This window comes from Oncorhynchus masou, chromosome 18, assembly GCF_036934945.1.
Source record: "Oncorhynchus masou masou isolate Uvic2021 chromosome 18, UVic_Omas_1.1, whole genome shotgun sequence".
Classification (NCBI taxonomy): domain Eukaryota; kingdom Metazoa; phylum Chordata; class Actinopteri; order Salmoniformes; family Salmonidae; genus Oncorhynchus; species Oncorhynchus masou.
The window spans coordinates 14,700,823-14,718,233 of NC_088229.1; the positions used below are offsets into that span (position 1 = coordinate 14,700,823).

General features: G+C 50.2%; 1 protein-coding gene across 3 annotated transcripts in view; it reads left to right on the plus strand.

Moving 5' to 3' along the window:
- Positions 1-17,411, plus strand: part of LOC135504021 (formin-like protein 3) — a 99,298-nt gene that overhangs the window by 49,995 nt on the left and 31,892 nt on the right. For all 3 annotated transcript variants that reach the window (XM_064922270.1, XM_064922269.1, XM_064922268.1), the window contains exons 4-8: positions 8,432-8,515; positions 11,773-11,919; positions 12,871-12,979; positions 13,230-13,306; positions 14,161-14,254. In XM_064922270.1, coding sequence (XP_064778342.1) covers positions 8,432-8,515; positions 11,773-11,919; positions 12,871-12,979; positions 13,230-13,306; positions 14,161-14,254 — 511 coding nt within the window. The remainder of the gene's footprint in view (positions 1-8,431; positions 8,516-11,772; positions 11,920-12,870; positions 12,980-13,229; positions 13,307-14,160; positions 14,255-17,411) is intronic.

The following is a 17,411-nucleotide window of genomic DNA, read 5'->3' on the forward strand; positions in this document are numbered from 1 at the left end:
CCCAGTCTCCCCAGCCTTCCCAGTCTCCCCAGCCTCCCCAGTCTCCCCAGCCTTCCCAGTCTCCCCAGCCTTCCCAGTCTCCCCAGCCTCCCCAGGCTCCCCAGCCTCCCCAGCCTCCCCAGCCTTCCCAGTCTCCCCAGCCTCCCCAGTCTCCCCAGTCTCCCTCTCCCCAGTCTCCCCAGCCTCCCCAGCCTCCCCAGCCTTCCCAGCCTTCCCAGTCTCCCCAGCCTCCCAGTCTCCCCAGCCTCCCAGCCTTCCCAGTCTCCTCAGCCTTCCCAGTCTCCCCAGGCTCCCCAGCCTTCCCAGTCTCCCCAGTCTCCCCAGCCTCCCCAGCCTCCCCAGGCTCCCCAGCCTCCCCAGGCTCCCCAGCCTTCCCAGTCTCCCCAGTCTCCCCAGCCTCCCCAGTCTCCCCAGTCTCCCTCTCCCCAGCCTCCCCAGCCTCCCCAGCCTTCCCAGCCTTCCCAGCCTCCCAAGCCTCCCCAGCCTTCCCAGCCTCCCCAGTCTCCCCAGCCTTCCCAGCCTCCCCAGTCTCCACAGTCTCCCTCTCCCCAGCCTCCCCAGTCTCCCCAGCCTCCCCAGCCTCCCCAGCCTTCCCAGCCTTCCCAGTCTCCCCAGCCTCCCAGTCTCCCCAGCCTCCCAGCCTTCCCAGTCTCCCCAGCCTTCCCAGTCTCCCCAGCCTCCCCAGCCTCCCCAGTCTCCCCAGCCTTCCCAGTCTCCCCAGCCTTCCCAGTCTCCCCAGCCTCCCCAGGCTCCCCAGCCTTCCCAGTCTCCCCAGTCTCCCCAGCCTCCCCAGTCTCCCCAGTCTCCCCAGCCTCCCAGTCTCCCCAGCCTCCCAGCCTTCCCAGTCTCCCCAGCCTTCCCAGTCTCCCCAGCCTCCCCAGTCTCCCCAGCCTCCCCAGTCTCCCCAGCCTCCCCAGTCTCCCCAGTCTCCCCAGTCTCCCCAGCCTCCCAGTCTCCCCAGTCTCCCCAGTCTCCCCAGCCTCCCAGTCTCCCCAGTCTCCCCAGTCTCCCCAGTCTCCCCAGTCTCCCCAGTCTCCCCAGCCTCCCCAGTCTCCCCAGCCTCCCCAGTCTCCCCAGTCTCCCCAGTCTCCCCAGTCTCCCCAGCCTCCCAGTCTCCCCAGCCTCCCCAGTCTCCCCAGCCTCCCCAGTCTCCCCAGCCTCCCCAGTCTCCCCAGTCTCCCCAGTCTCCCCAGTCTCCCCAGCCTCCCAGTCTCCCCAGCCTCCCAGCCTTCCCAGTCTCCCCAGCCTTCCCAGTCTCCCCAGCCTCCCCAGTCTCCCCAGCCTCCCCAGTCTCCCCAGCCTCCCCAGTCTCCCCAGCCTCCCCAGTCTCCCCAGTCTCCCCAGCCTCCCAGTCTCCCCAGCCTCCCAGTCTCCCCAGCCTCCCAGCCTTCCCAGTCTCCCCAGCCTCCCCAGTCTCCCCAGCCTCCCCAGTCTCCCCAGCCTCCCCAGTCTCCCCAGTCTCCCCAGCCTCCCAGTCTCCCCAGCCTCCCAGTCTCCCCAGCCTCCCAGCCTTCCCAGTCTCCCCAGCCTCCCCAGGCTCCCCAGCCTTCCCAGTCTCCCCAGTCTCCCCAGCCTTCCCAGGCTCCCCAGCCTCCCCAGTCTCCCCAGGCTCCCCAGCCTTCCCAGTCTCCCCAGTCTCCCCAGCCTTCCCAGTCTCCCCAGCCTCCCCAGCCTCCCAGTCTCCCCAGTCTCCCCAGTCTCCCCAGTCTCCCCAGTCTCCCCAGTCTCCCCAGCCTCCCCAGTCTCCCCAGTCTCCCCAGTCTCCCCAGCCTTCCCAGTCTCCCCAGCCTTCCCAGTCTCCCCAGTCTCCCCAGCCTTCCCAGTCTCCCCAGCCTCCCCAGTCTCCCCAGTCTCCCCAGCCTCCCAGCCTTCCCAGTCTCCCCAGTCTCCCTCTCCCCAGCCTCCCCAGTCTCCCCAGTCTCCCCAGCCTCCCAGTCTCCCCAGTCTCCCCAGTCTCCCCAGCCTTCCCAGCCTCCCCAGTCTCCCCAGCCTTCCCAGCCTTCCCAGCCTTCCCAGCCTTCCCAGCCTCCCCAGCCTCCCCAGCCTTCCCAGCCTCCCCAGTATCCACAGTCTTCCTCTTCACAATGCTCAGATGGTAGTCATTGTACTGTACTGCTAGGAAAGGAATGGTCCACTCCCCCATAACATAGTAAAGGAGGAAGCTTAGTGGTGTACACCAGAGGGACAGGAAGCATGGCCGACCAACGATGAACCCTGTGAAAAGCACACACACGTGCAAACACGCACGGACATGCAACACGGACATGCAGCACGGACACATGCAAGCAGGCACGCTTACATACGCACACGTACACAAATTCATACGTAGGAAAATACTTAGTTTGGAGAAACCTTCTCTCAGCCCCTCCCTCCTCTCTGTCATCCTAACACACTGTTTAACCTAAACAGGATCCTAATTAGACATCAGACAGATACTTACTGTACCTCTGATGAGTTAGAGATGTCCTTTAAATCAAACTTAAAGATGATTTGTGATCTGTCATTGTATTCAGGGCGTGGCTCCAAGAGTAATACCTATTACATTTTCATCAAGTCTTGTGTTCTGAAGTTTTTCCTAGAAAGACATAGTAAAAGAATAGGGATGCTATTTTCAGACCAAGGCTGTAGTTTAGTGGGCAGAATAGAGTCAGTGGAACAAAACCCTGTTTGTTGCGTGTCTCCGAATCCTGGCCTCTCTGCGACGTGTTATTCCTCAGATTGCCAAAACAATCTGAAAAAGCATCTGGTTGGACAGGAAAAGAAGGGGGAGGGCGGGCAAGAGATGGGAGAAAGGGCAAGAGAGGTAGAGAGGGGAAGGGAGGAAGAAAGAGAGAGGGGAGAGGGAGGGAGGGCAAGAGATGGGAGAAAGGGGAAGAGAGGTAGAGAGGGGAAGGGAGGAAGAAAGAGAGAGGGGAGAGGGAGGGAGGGCAAGAGATGGGAGAAAGGGGAAGAGAGGTAGAGAGGGGAAGGGAGGAAGAAAGAGAGAGGGGAGAGGGAGGGCGGGCAAGAGATGGGAGAAAGGGCAAGAGATGGGAGAAAGGGGAAGAGAGGTAGAGAGGGGAAGGGAGGAAGAAAGAGAGAGGGGAGAGGGAGGGAGGGGGCGAGGGGAGAGAGGGAGGGGCTGGAAGACAGGAAACTGATCAAGCGTGCCTCCTTCTCCTCCCCTCCTCCCCTTTACTCCTCCCCCTTCTCTCCTTTACTCCTCCCCCTCCTGCCCTTTACTCCTCCCCTCCTGCCCTTTACTCCTCCCTACACCCAATCTCACTGCTTCTCTCTCTTCCTCTGTTTCTCTGCTCACCTCTCTCAATTCAATTTCAATTTAAGGGGCTTTATTGGCACGGGAAACATATGTTTACATTGCCAAAGCAAGTGAAGTAGATAATAAACAAAAGTTAAATAAACAATAAAAAGTGAACAGTAAATATTACTTCAAGAAGGCAAGAAGATAACAGTTAACTTCCACAGCTTCCACAGCTTTGTGGAAGTTACCTCTGCCGCTGATGTTTAGGCCACGGTATGTATAGTTTTTTGTGTGCTCTAGGGCAACGGTGTCTAGATGGAATTTGTATTTGTGGTCCTGGCGACTGGACCTTTTTTGGAACACCATTATTTTTGTCTTACTGAGATTTACTGGCAAGTCTGAGCAGAATATCTAGGTGCTGCTGTAGACCCTCCTTGTTTGTGGACGGAAGCACCAGATCATCAGCAAACAGTAGACATTTACCTTCAGATTCTAGTAGGGTGAGTTCGGGTGCTGCAGTCCATTCTAGTGCCTTGGCCAATTCGTTGATATATATGTTGCATCACTGTCTCTCACCCCTCTCTCTCTCCCTCTCTTCTCTCTCTCTCTCCCTCCTCTCTCTCTCCCTCCCTTCTCTCTCTCACCCTCACACAGGGGCAATGGGCCTTCCTTTCTGCCTCACCATTAGCTCTCCAGGTTATTTTGTAACCAAACAGTCCCCTGTCCCAGTTACATCCCTAACCAAAATATTGTCGCTATTTTTGGAACCTTTTACCCCAATTCTACTCCCCTGTAGTTTCCCAAGGGGGGGAGCAGGGGTCTTGAGGCTAATGCTTCGAACACACAGACAGTGTCATTGCATTTTGGTACACCAGAATTACATTGATTTCCAATGAAACACTGCGTTTGCTTTGCAGTATTGCGTTGCAGAGGTAGTTGCAGTGCATTCTGGGTGGTGTATACGTTGGATTTATTTAACGTATGGGTCCAACTGTATGCGTAGACGTCTTGACTCTCTCAGCCCAGTCCCCTCTCTCAGCCCAGTCCCCTCTCTCAGCCCAGTCCCCTCTCTCAGCCCAGTCCCCTCTCTCAGCCCAGTCCCCTCTCTCAGCCCAGTCCCCTCTCTCAGCCCAGTCCCTCTCTCAGCCCAGTCCCCTCTCAGCCCAGTCCCCTCTCTCAGTCCAGTCCCTCTCTCAGCCCAGTCCCCTCTCTCAGCCCAGTCCCCTCTCTCAGCCCAGTCCCCTCTCTCAGCCCAGTCCCCTCTATCAGCCCAGTCCCCTCTCTCAGCCCAGTCCCTCTCTCAGCCCAGTCCCCTCTCTCAGCCCAGTCCCCTCTCTCAGCCCAGTCCCCTCTCTCAGCCCAGTCCCCTCTATCAGCCCAGTCCCCTCTCTCAGCCCAGTCCCCTCTCTCAGCCCAGTCCCCTCTATCAGCCCAGTCCCCTCTCTCAGCCCAGTCCCCCTCTCAGCCCAGTCCCCTCTCAGCCCAGTCCCCTCTCATAGCCCAGTCCCCTCTCTCAGCCCAGTCCCCTCTCTCAGCCCAGTCCCCTCTCTCAGCCCAGTCCCCTCTCTCAGCCCAGTCCCCTCTCTCAGCCCAGTCCCCTCTCTCAGCCCAGTCCCCTCTATCAGCTATCAGCCCAGTCCCCTCTATCAGCCCAGTCCCCCTCAGCCCTCTCAGCCCAGTCCCCTCTCTCAGCCCAGTCCCCTCTCATCAGCCCAGTCCCCTCTCTCAGCCCAGTCCCCTCTCTCAGCCCAGTCCCCTCTCTCAGCCCAGTCCCCTCTCTCAGCCCAGTCCCCCTCTCAGCCCAGTCCCCTCTCTCAGCCCAGTCCCCTCTCTCAGCCCAGTCCCCTCTCTCAGCCCAGTCCCCCAGTCCCAGTCCCCTCTCAGCCCAGTCCCCCTATCAGCCCAGTCCCCTCTCAGCCCAGTCCCCTCTCTCAGCTCAGTCCCCTCTCTCAGCCCAGTCCCCTCTCTCAGCCCAGTCCCCTCTCTCAGCCCAGTCCCTCTCTCAGCCCAGTCCCCTCTATCAGCCCAGTCCCCTCTCTCAGCCCATCAGCCCAGTCCCCTCTCAGCCCAGTCCCCTCTCTCAGCCCAGTCCCCTCTCTCAGCCCAGTCCCCTCTCTCAGCCCAGTCCCCTCTCTCAGCCCAGTCCCCTCTCTCAGCCCAGTCCCCTCTCTCAGCCCAGTCCCCTCTATCAGCCCAGTCCCCTCTCTCAGCCCAGTCCCCTCTCTCAGCCCAGTCCCCTCTCTCAGCCCAGTCCCCTCTCTCAGCCCAGTCCCCTCTCTATCAGCCCAGTCCCCTCTATCAGCCCAGTCCCCTCTCTCAGCCCAGTCCCCTCTCTCAGCCCAGTCCCCTCTCTCAGCCCAGTCCCCCTCTCAGCCCAGTCCCCTCTCTCAGCCCAGTCCCCTCTCTCAGCCCAGTCCCCTCTCTCAGCCCAGTCCCCTCTCAGCCCAGTCCCCTCTCTCAGCCCAGTCAGCCCAGTCTCTCAGCCCAGTCCCTCTCTCAGCCCAGTCCCCTCTCTCAGCCCAGTCCCCTCTCTCAGCCCAGTCCCCTCTCTCAGCCCAGTCCCCTCTCTCAGCCCAGTCCCCTCTCTCAGCCCAGTCCCCTCTCTCAGCCCAGTCAGCCCAGTCTCTCAGCCCAGTCCCCTCTCTCAGCCCAGTCCCCTCTCTCAGCCCAGCTCAGCCCAGTCCCCCTCTCAGCCCAGTCCCCTCTCAGCCCAGTCCCCTCTCTCAGCCCAGTCCCCTCTCTCAGCCCAGTCCCCTCTATCAGCCCAGTCCCCTCTCTCAGCCCAGTCCCCTCTCTCAGCCCAGTCCCCTCTCTCAGCCCAGTCCCCTCTCTCAGCCCAGTCCCCTCTCAGCCCATCAGCCCAGTCCCCTCTCTCAGCCCAGTCCCCTCTATCAGCCCAGTCTCTCAGCCCAGTCCCCTCTCTCAGCCCAGTCCCCTCTCTCTCAGCCCAGTCCCCTCAGCCCAGTCCCCCTCCCAGCCCAGTCCCCTCTATCAGCCCAGTCCCCTCTATCAGCCCAGTCCCCTCTATCAGCCCAGTCCCCTCTCTCAGCCCAGTCCCCTCTCTCAGCCCAGTCCCCTCTATCAGCCCAGTCCCCTCTATCAGCCCAGTCCCCTCTATCAGCCCAGTCCCCTCTCTCAGCCCAGTCCCCTCTATCAGCCCAGTCCCCTCTCTCAGCCCAGTCCCCTCTCTCAGCCGTACCATATGCCTTCCATATTATTTATCTCACCGCAACAGGAATTCCTTTGCTTGGACTTTCTTTTTCACCTTCCAGAAAGCTGGAGTTAAATGAAGAGGAAATCTGGAGCCTTGCCAAGTCCTTTCTCTCTCCGTCAGGGGTGTAGTGGGGTGGAGGGGAGTGGGGGGGACCCCATTTTGTGCAGGCTTTTACAGTTTTCAGGAATGTGAGTAGCTAGTGTGTTCAGTCTCTGCCTGTCCTTATACTTCTCCCCTTCCTCTCGGTTCCTCTTTCCTTCCTCTCGTACTTCTCTGTTCCTATCTCCTTCCTCTCTGTGCCTCTCTCCTTCCTCTGTTCCTCTCTCATTTCTCTCTGTTCCTCACTGTTCCTCTCTCCTTCCTCTCTGTTCCTCTCTCTTTCTTCTGTTCCTCTCTCCTTCCTCTCTGTTCCTCTCTGTTCCTCTCTCCTTCCTCTCTGTTCCTCTCTCCTTCCTCTCTGTTCCTCTCTCCTTCCTCTCTGTTCCTCTCTCCTACCTCTCTGTTCCTCTCTCCTTCCTCTCTGTCCCTCTCTCCTACCTCTCTGTTCCTCTCTCCTTCCTCTCTGTTCCTCTCTCCTTTTCTCTCCTACCTCTCTGTTCCTCTCTCCTACCTCTCTGTTTCTCTCTCCTTCCTCTCTGTTTCTCTCTCCTTCCTTCCTTCCTCCCTGTTCCTCTCTCCTTCCTCTCTCCTTCCTCTCTGTTCCTCTCTGTTCCTCTCTCCTTCCTCTCTGTTCCTCTCTCCTTCCTCTCTGTTCCTCTCTCCTTCCTCTCTGTTCCTCTCTCCTACCTCTCTGTTCCTCTCTCCTTCCTCTCTGTCCCTCTCTCCTACCTCTCTGTTCCTCTCTCCTTCCTCTCTGTTCCTCTCTCCTTTCTCTCTCCTACCTCTCTGTTCCTCTCTCCTACCTCTCTGTTTCTCTCTCCTTCCTCTCTGTGCCTCTCTCCTTCCTCTGTTCCTCTCTCATTTCTCTCTGTTCCTCACTGTTCCTCTCTCCTTCCTCTCTGTTCCTCTCTTTCTTCTGTTCCTCTCTCCTTCCTCTCTGTTCCTCTCTGTTCCTCTCTCCTTCCTCTCTGTTCCTCTCTCCTTCCTCTCTGTTCCTCTCTCCTTCCTCTCTGTTCCTCTCTCCTACCTCTCTGTTCCTCTCTCCTTCCTCTCTGTCCCTCTCTCCTACCTCTCTGTTCCTCTCTCCTTCCTCTCTGTTCCTCTCTCCTTTCTCTCTCCTACCTCTCTGTTCCTCTCTCCTACCTCTCTGTTTCTCTCTCCTTCCTCTCTGTTTCTCTCTCCTTCCTCTCTCCTTCCTCCCTGTTCCTCTCTCCTTCCTCTCTCCTTCCTCTCTGTTCCTCTCTGTTCCTCTCTCCTTGCTCTCTGTTCCTCTCTCCTTCCTCTCTGTCCCTCTCTGTCCCTATCTGTTCCTCTCTGTTCCTCTCTCCTTCCTCTCTGTTCCTCTCTCCTTCCTCCTTCCTCTGTTCCTCTCTCCTTCCTCCTTCCTCTGTTCCTCTCTCCTTCCTCTCTGTTCCTCTCTCCTTCCTCTCTGTTCCTCTCTCCTTGCTCTCTGTTCCTCTCTCCTTCCTCTCTGTCCCTCTCTGTCCCTATCTGTTCCTCTCTGTTCCTCTCTCCTTCCTCTCTGTTCCTCTCTCCTCCCTCCTTCCTCTGTTCCTCTCTCCTTCCTCCTTCCTCTGTTCCTCTCTGTTCTTCTCTCCTTCCTCTCTGTTCTTCTCTCTTTCCTCTCTGTTCTTCTCTGTTCTCTCTTTCCTCTCTGTTCCTCTCTGTTCCGCTCCTTCCTCTCTGTTCTTCTCTCCTTCCTCCTTCCTCTCTATTCCTCTCTGTTTTTCTCTCCTTCTTCCTTCCTCTCTGTTCTTCTCTCTTTCCTCTCTGTTCTGCTCCTTCCTCTCTGTTCCTCTCTCCTTCCTCTCTGTTCCTAAGGGTGTGCTGGCTCCTGAATATTCTGCACCGCTAACCTCACTCTCCATGTTACCCAGGTGGGTCCGGGAGTTCCTCAACGATGAGAACAGGGGTCTTGATATCCTGGTGGAGTACCTGTCCTTTGCTCAGTGTGCTGTCATGTGAGTACACACAACCTAAGCTAAGCTTAGCATATCTTCAGGAGACTGGAAGTAATTAGCTACCTAACCAGATTGGCACTGGATCCAAGAAGTGTTGATACAAACATATAGAAGCTACGGACACACTCTTGTGCCTGTAAGAATCGGCAATAGCACACTGGATGGATTCCATATAGCATTATGTATCTTTGAATGTGCCTGAGTGTGCTTGAATGCCTAATTGGGGCGGCAGGGTAGCCTAGTGGTTAGAGCATTGAACTAGTAACTGGAAGGTTGCAAGTTCAAACCCCGAGCTGACAAGGTACAAATCTGTCGTTCTGCCCCTGAACAGGCAGTTAACCCACTGTTCCTCGGCCGTCATTGAAAATAAGAATTTGTTCTTAACTGACTTGCCTAGTTAAATAAAGGTGAAAAAGGCTGCATACTGAATGAGTGGTTCAAATGAAATGTTATTTGTCACATGCTTCAAAACAGCAAGTGTAGACTAAAGCTGTGTGCATGCTTCCCAATTCAAAACAGTTTGTGCATACAGTCTATCATGTTTCCATCGGGCCTTCCACTCATTTCATAACTTGGTCCTCCAGAAAGTGGATAGCAACACTTTTGCAGTTTTACTTCATGATATCGTTCATAAAAACCATGTTAGAAAGAATGACCTACACATACTGACCAGCTCATGTTATCGACAGCATGCTACATGGCAGACCAATCCAAACTCATCTCTCGGCATGTCCAGCCCATCCATTATCTCAGCCAATCATGGCTCGCAGGAAGGTTCCCCGACTTTTTCCATGGCTAAACTGACTAGGCTCGTAATTTAACAATTGTTTTCATATTTACAGATGGCAAATACGTTTGTTATTAAGGCACATGAAAGTTCACATGTTCCAGAAGGCATTTCTGCACAAAAGCACATTTAGATTTTTTAAAAAGTGGACGTTCAAATGCCTCTCCTGTCAATTAGCGACGTGCAACATACACCTAGTTTCCTGAAATTATCAAAAACTATGGAGAAAATGCAAAATAACATGGGGGGAAATAGCTGTTCTATCATTCAGCCTACAGTAGCAGCCATGATGTGGTGTTCATTGTAGGTCTACATTCCATGAGACTTTGAAAAAAACATGCAGGACTTGACATGAACCTGTTTATCCATGTGTTCTTCTGACAAAGTGAATAAACATGTTGTTGTGTTGTTTGATGCAAGACACTAATTTACAAAGTAAAATGCTTTATTATTCCCATACCATTATTACAGAGAATCAGACAAATGATGCTTCCCTCTGCCTATTGGCTGCTTAGATTATTCAAGCCTGTCTCAAAATACAACACTGCCCCTTTAAGACAAAAACAGCTTTTTGCCTCACTGGCGTTTCACAGGCATCTATAAATGTATATGTTGTTTGCTCTTGTAGGACGCAATCATTCCCCTATTCCTGACTACAAATGATCTATAACTGGGCTAAAAACTCACTAACGAGCAAAGGATATGAACAAAATGTGGACGTGGCTACATGCAGCTCTCGCTTCCTTCTCAAAGCAAGCACATCTACTCACTACCACTCATGCTGTAAACACAGTCCAGTTCAAAATAAATGGCACAGATCTATATATGGCAATGGTCTATTTGCATATAGGTCTACTGCAGCTCTGATTGTTTATCCCACACTGGTCTGTGTAGAGTACGGGCTGAGTGGTGTGCGTCAATGCAATAGAATCCTACTCTGATGCTTTCTGCCTAAAACAAAATCTGTTGCATAGTTTGTTGTATTTTGGTATGTTGCATTGAAAGTGGCTAATATTGCGTGTCACAACTGCCTCAGTAAAGGGAAACGTTGATAGTGTTAACAGGGAAAACTCTAGAACAGTGGTCACCAACCTTTTCTGAGTCAAGATCACTTTGAGTCAAAATGTAAGCCTATGCAACATTAACCAATTAAAAACAGTACTGTAGAAATTAGGTTTGTGCAGTAAGCTATAGGCCCAATACATTATCACCATATATTGGCTTTGCTTGAATTACCCTGCCATTACATTGCTGTTCAGGAATGTTTTATAAATTATATTTCGACATTTAATGTAGGCTACATGATCACACCGGTAATAGATCCGTTGTTGTATTACTGGTGAGGCACAGCTGAGTGAGTATACATTTAAATAATTCACTTTCTATTTTACTGGGCTGATGGTGCCTGTATCTGATGTTCAGTCTCAGCGGAGGGAGAGAGCAGCAGACCGAGGGTCCACCTGTCAACATCCCTCCAGTCTCCATTTCCTCCACTGACACTGACCAAAAAGGGACGGTCTTCCAGCTGATGGCCAAACTCGAGTCGCACCGCATTATTTCTGCCTCTTGCACAAATTCATGTTGTTACTCCTATGAACAGATAAATATTATTCCTCGATATTAAAAAAGACCCAAGCCGGTAATAATAACATCAACGCTAGCCTAAAGATACACTTTCCTACTCATTCATTACTGCTGCAGTGCTTGTTGTAGCACTGTGTGGAAATAGGAAGAACACACATTTTATGTCTTATAAAAGTGTTGAATACAAAGTGTTGACAGAGCTGAGTAAGAACGTAAACATGAACTCAGTCATAAAAACAGCAGCTCTTTACTGTATTCGTTGACAGTCTCTCTCTAGTCTTGTTTTAAACGTTTAGAAATCTCACAGAATGAACTTTGCTATAGCTTTCCTTTATTCCTGGTACTACTACTACTATTACTGCAGACACGGTCATCTGAGACATCCGATTGGCCAGTGGTAGAATCTCGATTCTCGATTCTCGTGCTTGTCTCTGTGGGCTGATATTTCTGCACGGCAGTCTCAGGGCTACTGTGGCGCATCTTAGAGGGAACATTGCTTATGGGTATTTTTCCAACAATGCAGAGTAAAAGATAAAGATCGAAAATGAAATAAAATAGAAGTAGTGACACAAGGAATAAATAGGTTGGACTTGATTGTCTGTGCTTTTATATTGTCATGCTGGCATATTATGGACCTGAATGGGAATGACTGAGCCTGTCACCTCTGTGTTGCACTAAGCTTTACTGTGCAGTTCTACTGTATAACATAACCTTTGACCTTTTACCAAGCTGCATTTCTAACCTAATCTACCTCGACCCCCTTCTGTCTGTCTGTCTGTCTGTCTGTCTGTCTGTCTGTCTGTCTGTCTGTCTGTCTGTCTGTCTGTCTGTCTGTCTGTCTGTCTGTCTGTCTGTCCTTCTGCTTGTCTGTCCGTCCGTTGCCCAGGTTAAATTTTGAGGGTCTGGAGATGGGGGAGGAGATTTCCCTGGACAAGTCTAAGTCCTGGAGTAGGTCTATAGAGGATCTCCATCAGGGCAGCACTCAGCCTTTCTGCAACACGCTGGTCCGCTCTGCGCGCCAGTCTGTTCTCCGGTACGTATCGTTTACTACTGTGTTGCTGCTGTTACTGTGCCTTGCTCCACTAACCCTTGGCCCTGACGTATGTCAGCATGTCATGTCAGCTAGTCCTCTGCTATGATGATGATGATGATGGTGGCATGATGTTGAGCGGTCTGGGTTTGGAGAGGACGTGATAGGATAAGATGATAAGTGATGGGGTGTGTGTCATCACTCCTGAACTCACTGAAGGGGGTTATGGGTTAATCTGTCTGCTGTTACAGGGACAGACGGAGACAGAAGGGTTGTTTTTTGGCCGTCTGCACTGTGCGTTTCCTTCCATGTTTGATGGTCTTCCTCCATCCAGATGTGTTCCATCCACTGTTCTGTCATGGACAGATTAGGCCCAGCTGTTCTGAGCTCCACATGTGGGCCGTCTGCCCTGTGATTCTTCATCCAGTGAGCACATCAAGCCAGAGAGAGGAGACCCAGGAGATTCTGTATCAAAAAGCAGAAGCAGAAAAGCTATAGGCGAGATAAGAGACCTGAATGATGAGAGGATGTGGAGGATAGACTGCTCTGTGATGCGCAGACATAAGCCTGGGGACAAACGGGTGTCAGGAAACCACCCAGAATGCATCAGTAACCACATGGGCCATTTTGGGTCCCTCTGCTCTGCCAAATACCCTCTGTGATTCACTTTGAGCTTGGTGGTGCTGGAGCACAAACCCAGTAGATACAGTCACATGGCTGCCAGATATTGTACAGCACTGAGCCTCATTTATACCTCACTTCCTGCTGTTCCAACTCAAGATGTCACAGAACACAATATGAACACATAATGAAGATGGGCTCTGACTGTTTAGATCAACCAAGAAGAATGAAGTGATATCATACGTTGCTGTTGTTGTGGCTGTTGTTTTTGTCGTATGATAACTAAACATTGAATAAAAACATGTTGTTGTTGACCTTTGCCCTCTGTTGCAGCTATGGCACAGCACCGAACAGCAAAACCATCAAGAACTCACTACTCGTGAGCCAGAAGGACGACGTGCACGTTTGCATCATGTGCTTGCGAGCCATAATGAACTACCAGGTACTGACTGAGGATATCCACTATCAAAGCCACCCCCTGTCACCAATATACATCATAACCACAAATCACCATTCTCTCTCGTTACAAAACAAATGGAAAGAGCATATGCAGCCTAATTTTCTATTTAAGAGTCTGCTGTCTGCTGAGTCTGCTGTAGATGTGTGTGACGTTTCCTGTATGAGCCGCCACAGAGGAGAGTGTTCTTCTGTTTGACCACATCTGGTTGTATCTCTGTTTCCTCTCTCTCCAGTATGGCTTCAACCTGGTCATGTCGCACGCACACGCAGTCAACGAAATAGCCCTCAGTCTGAACAATAGGAACTCGAGGTGAGCAGAACTCAGGCCCGGCCCTGCCTCCTTAGCTTGAGAATAGCCATTGTAAAAGATTCTTATAAAGATTCTTATACAAACCAAGTTAGTGCAGAGAGAACCCTTGTCACAAGTGAGGATGAGCCAAGCAAGGAGGCAGTCCTTGTATGCACAAGTCTGACCCACAATAAGAAGTCAAGGTAAGAACTCAGGCCACCTCCCCAGCTTGAGAGTATTAAGGGTGGGTCAGGGTGTAGATCAAGGTGTAGGTCAGGCAAAAGGTGAAACATTTGATCAGCCTGTTCATATGATACACCTCTCCTTCTCCACGGGGTGCGTGGGGCTCCCATCGGCATTCTCTGTGAAGTTGGGGGGGGGGCTCCCATTGGCTTCTCTGTGAAGTTGGGTGGGGGGCTCCCATCTGGCAAAGGAATGATTTGCACCCTATTCCTTATTTAGTGTACTACTTTTGAGAAGGGCCAATAGGGCGCTGGTCAAAAGTAGTGCACAATGTAGGGAATAGGGTGCCATTTGCGACAAGCCCCGTTATACATCCAGTGTGTTAGTGGAATGTTTAGTACAGAGGGGATTACAGTGTTAAAGCGTCATAATGACCTCTTTTAGCATAAGTTCTGCTAGAGCCGCGATCCGTCCCTGCTATCCTGCTTCTATGTGGGTGTTAAACATCAAAGTATGGATTTATGCATGACAGCTTCTCTATGTCTTCATGCAGTGCTTTACCAAGTGTTTAGAATGTATACAGTTGATGGAGAGATGACATATATTTAAAGATTAAATGTATCAAAGCCATAGTGTGGTGGATGTGAACCACATACAGGTGGAATACAGTTTGTTTTTTGTTTTGTCTACAGGACTAAAGCCCTGGTTCTGGAGCTGCTGGCTGCGGTGTGTCTGGTTAGAGGAGGCCATGAGATCATACTCTCTGCCTTCGACAACTTCAAAGAGGTGCAGTACAGCACACATCTACAGGAAAATGCTAACAATAGTTCATCCACCAGATCTGATTCAGATACTTTCAGGGTTTGATTGTGTGCCAGGTGGATTGGGTTTAGGGCTGTGGTGGTCACAAAATGTAGTCAGCTGGTGATTGTCAAGCAAATAACTGTCAGTCTCATGGTGATTGACCCTTAAATTAACATAAACACATTTAGCATCTCCTAGCTTTCACACATACAGTGGGGCAAAAAAGTATTTAGTCAGCCACCAATTGTGCAAGTTCTCCCACTTCAAAAGATGAGAGAGACCTGTAATTTTCATCATAGGTCCACTTCAACTATGACAGACAAAATGAGAAAGAAAATCCAGAAAATCACATTGTAGGATTTTTAATGAATTTATTTGCAAATTATGGTGGAAAATAAGTATTATAAATATTTTCTCCAAACGATTTGAGGGAGTGCGCACATGCAGCTATTCTGTGTTGAGCGGTTAACTTCTTGGCGCACCCATCCTGCTAGCGGGATCATTTTCGGCAACATCCGCTGAATTGCAGAGCGCCAATTTCAAATTAAATTACAAAAAATATTTAATTTTCATGAAATCACAAGTGCAATATAGCAAAACACAGCTTAGCTTGTTAGATTTCAAAAAAGCCTTTCGGCAAAAGCTATCCAAGCGTTTATGTAAGGACATCTCTCTCAGCAGACAAAACATTACAAACAGCTAGCAGCAAAGTAGATTGGTCAAGAAAGTCAGAAAAGCAATAAAATGAATCGCTTTCCGTTGATGATCTTTGGATGTTTGCACTCATGAGACTCCCAGTTACTGTCACGTTCTGACCTTAGTTCTGTTATTATATCTTTGTTTTAGTATGGTCAGGGCGTGAGTTGGTTGGGTTGTCTATGTTAGTTTTTCTATAATTTGGGATTTCTGTGTTCGGCCTAGTATGGTTCTCAATCAGAGGCAGCTGTCAATCGTTGTCCCTGATTTCACTTTTGGGTTGTGGGTGTTTGTTTCCCGTGTGAGTGTTTGGTCCACACGGTACTGTTTCGGTTTTGTATATTCGCGTCATCGTTTATTGTTTTGTTCGAGTGTTCTATTGTCTTTATTTAAAACATTATGGACACTTACCACGCTGCGCATTGGTCCTCCGATCCTTCTCGCTACTCCTCATCAGAAGAGGAGGACGAGAACCCTTACAGTTAAACAATAAATGTTCCTTTTGTTCCATAAAGATTATTTTTATATCCAAAATACCTCAATTTGGTTGGCGCGTTATGTTCAGTAATCAACAGGCTCGAGCGGTCACGACGGGGCAGACGAAAATTCCAAATAGTATCCATAAAGTTCGTAGAAACATGTGAAACATTTTTTATAATCAATCCTCAGGTTGTTTTTACAATAAATAATCGATAATATTTCAACCGGACTGTAGCTTTTTCAATAGGAGAGAGAGAGAAAATGTCCATGCTACTTGCGCATGCAAAACTCTGCTGGCACCCAGCCATCCACTGACGCAATGTGATCTTTCTCACAAATTTTTCAGAATAAAAGCCTAAAACTATGTCTAAAGACTGTTCAGACCATGTGGGAGCCATAGGAAAATGAATCTGGTTGATATCCCTTTAAATGGAGGGAAGGCATGCAATGGAACAGGGAGCTTTCAAAATAGAAGGCATTTCCTCTTTGGATTTTCCTCAGGTTTTCGCCTGCAATATCAGTTCTGTTATACTCACAGAGAAAGTTTTGACAGTTTTGGAAACTTTAGAGTGTTGCATATTTTAGATTCTGTGCCTGAGAAATAGGCAGTTTCATTTGGGTACGTTTTTCATCCAAACATCAAAATACTGCCCCCTACACTCAAGAGGTTAACAAAGAAATAGGTACTCCTATATGCTTATTTTAGAGTTATTAATGTAACTTTAGTTGTTCTACAAACGTTGGCCTATATGTTTTGATTTGTAACATTGTTAGGCTGCATGATGAGACTCTAATGATGATTTGAAAAAAGGCTTGAAAGGCATGATTTCTGCTTTGTTTTCTGTGCAGGCTGTACACACTACATCAGTCTCTCATTCACAATTTGACAAGTACCTGATAATGCCTCGAATTTCACAGCAGCATCCCCTTTGTGGCCGTAATGCACCCTAAAAAGGTCCATGCCTTCTGCAGCCTGGAGTGTTGCTTTGTGTCCTTCTCCCTGAGTGTGCTGCCGTATCAGAAGCGTCTCACTCACACGCCTCTCCGTCACGTGACGGGACGCAACCGCGGGCGTCCTTATCCAATTCCGAGGTGCAAATGGAAGATATTGGAAGAACTGTCCACATTTACTTTTCGTCAGTCAACAAGATGAGTAGGCCTAACGAACAGAAAAAGCAATAGCCTATGTCAATCTATTATCCCCATAGTACAAAAGCCAACCTACTCTATTCTGTGCGAGAAATAATTATTTCAAACATAGTCTGGGTCAGTTGTGGGATGTGATAGATCCCAAATTAATACAAACCTTTTTTATGCAATGTGGCTGATGCAACAGATCAGAACGTTTAGCTTAAAATGTTGATCATTATCAGGCTATTCCTTCACATTATAAGTGCAGCAATGTGCACATGGTATTAGGCTATAAATGTGAATGTTCCATTAGCGGAAAACACCATTATCAAAAGTGACCGCAAATGCAATTATGCTTGTAATGCTTTTATTATAAAGGTACATTTTATGGTAGAAATTATCTTCCCCAAACTAGAAACTCACGCACTGCTTATATATGTGTCACGTCCTGACCATAGAAAACATTTTATTCTTTATGTTGGTTAGGTCGGGGTGTGACTAGGGTCGGTCATTTAGGGGATTTTGTTTCTATGTTGGCCAGGTATGGTTCCCAATCAGAGGCAGCTGTTTGTTGTTGTCTCTGATTGGGGATCATAATTAAGCAGCCATTTCCCCTTCATGCTTTGTGGGATCTTGACTATGGATAGTTGCCTGTTAGCACTATTGTTAGCGTCACGGTTCGTTTGAGATTTATTGTTTTGTTTTCCTGTGAGTTTCACTTAGTAATAAAAAGATGTGGAACACAGATCACTCTGCGCTTGGGCCACTTATTATGATGATCGTGACAATATGCCAGTTAGGCTCTACACCCCTTGTCAAGCGGATTAATGTG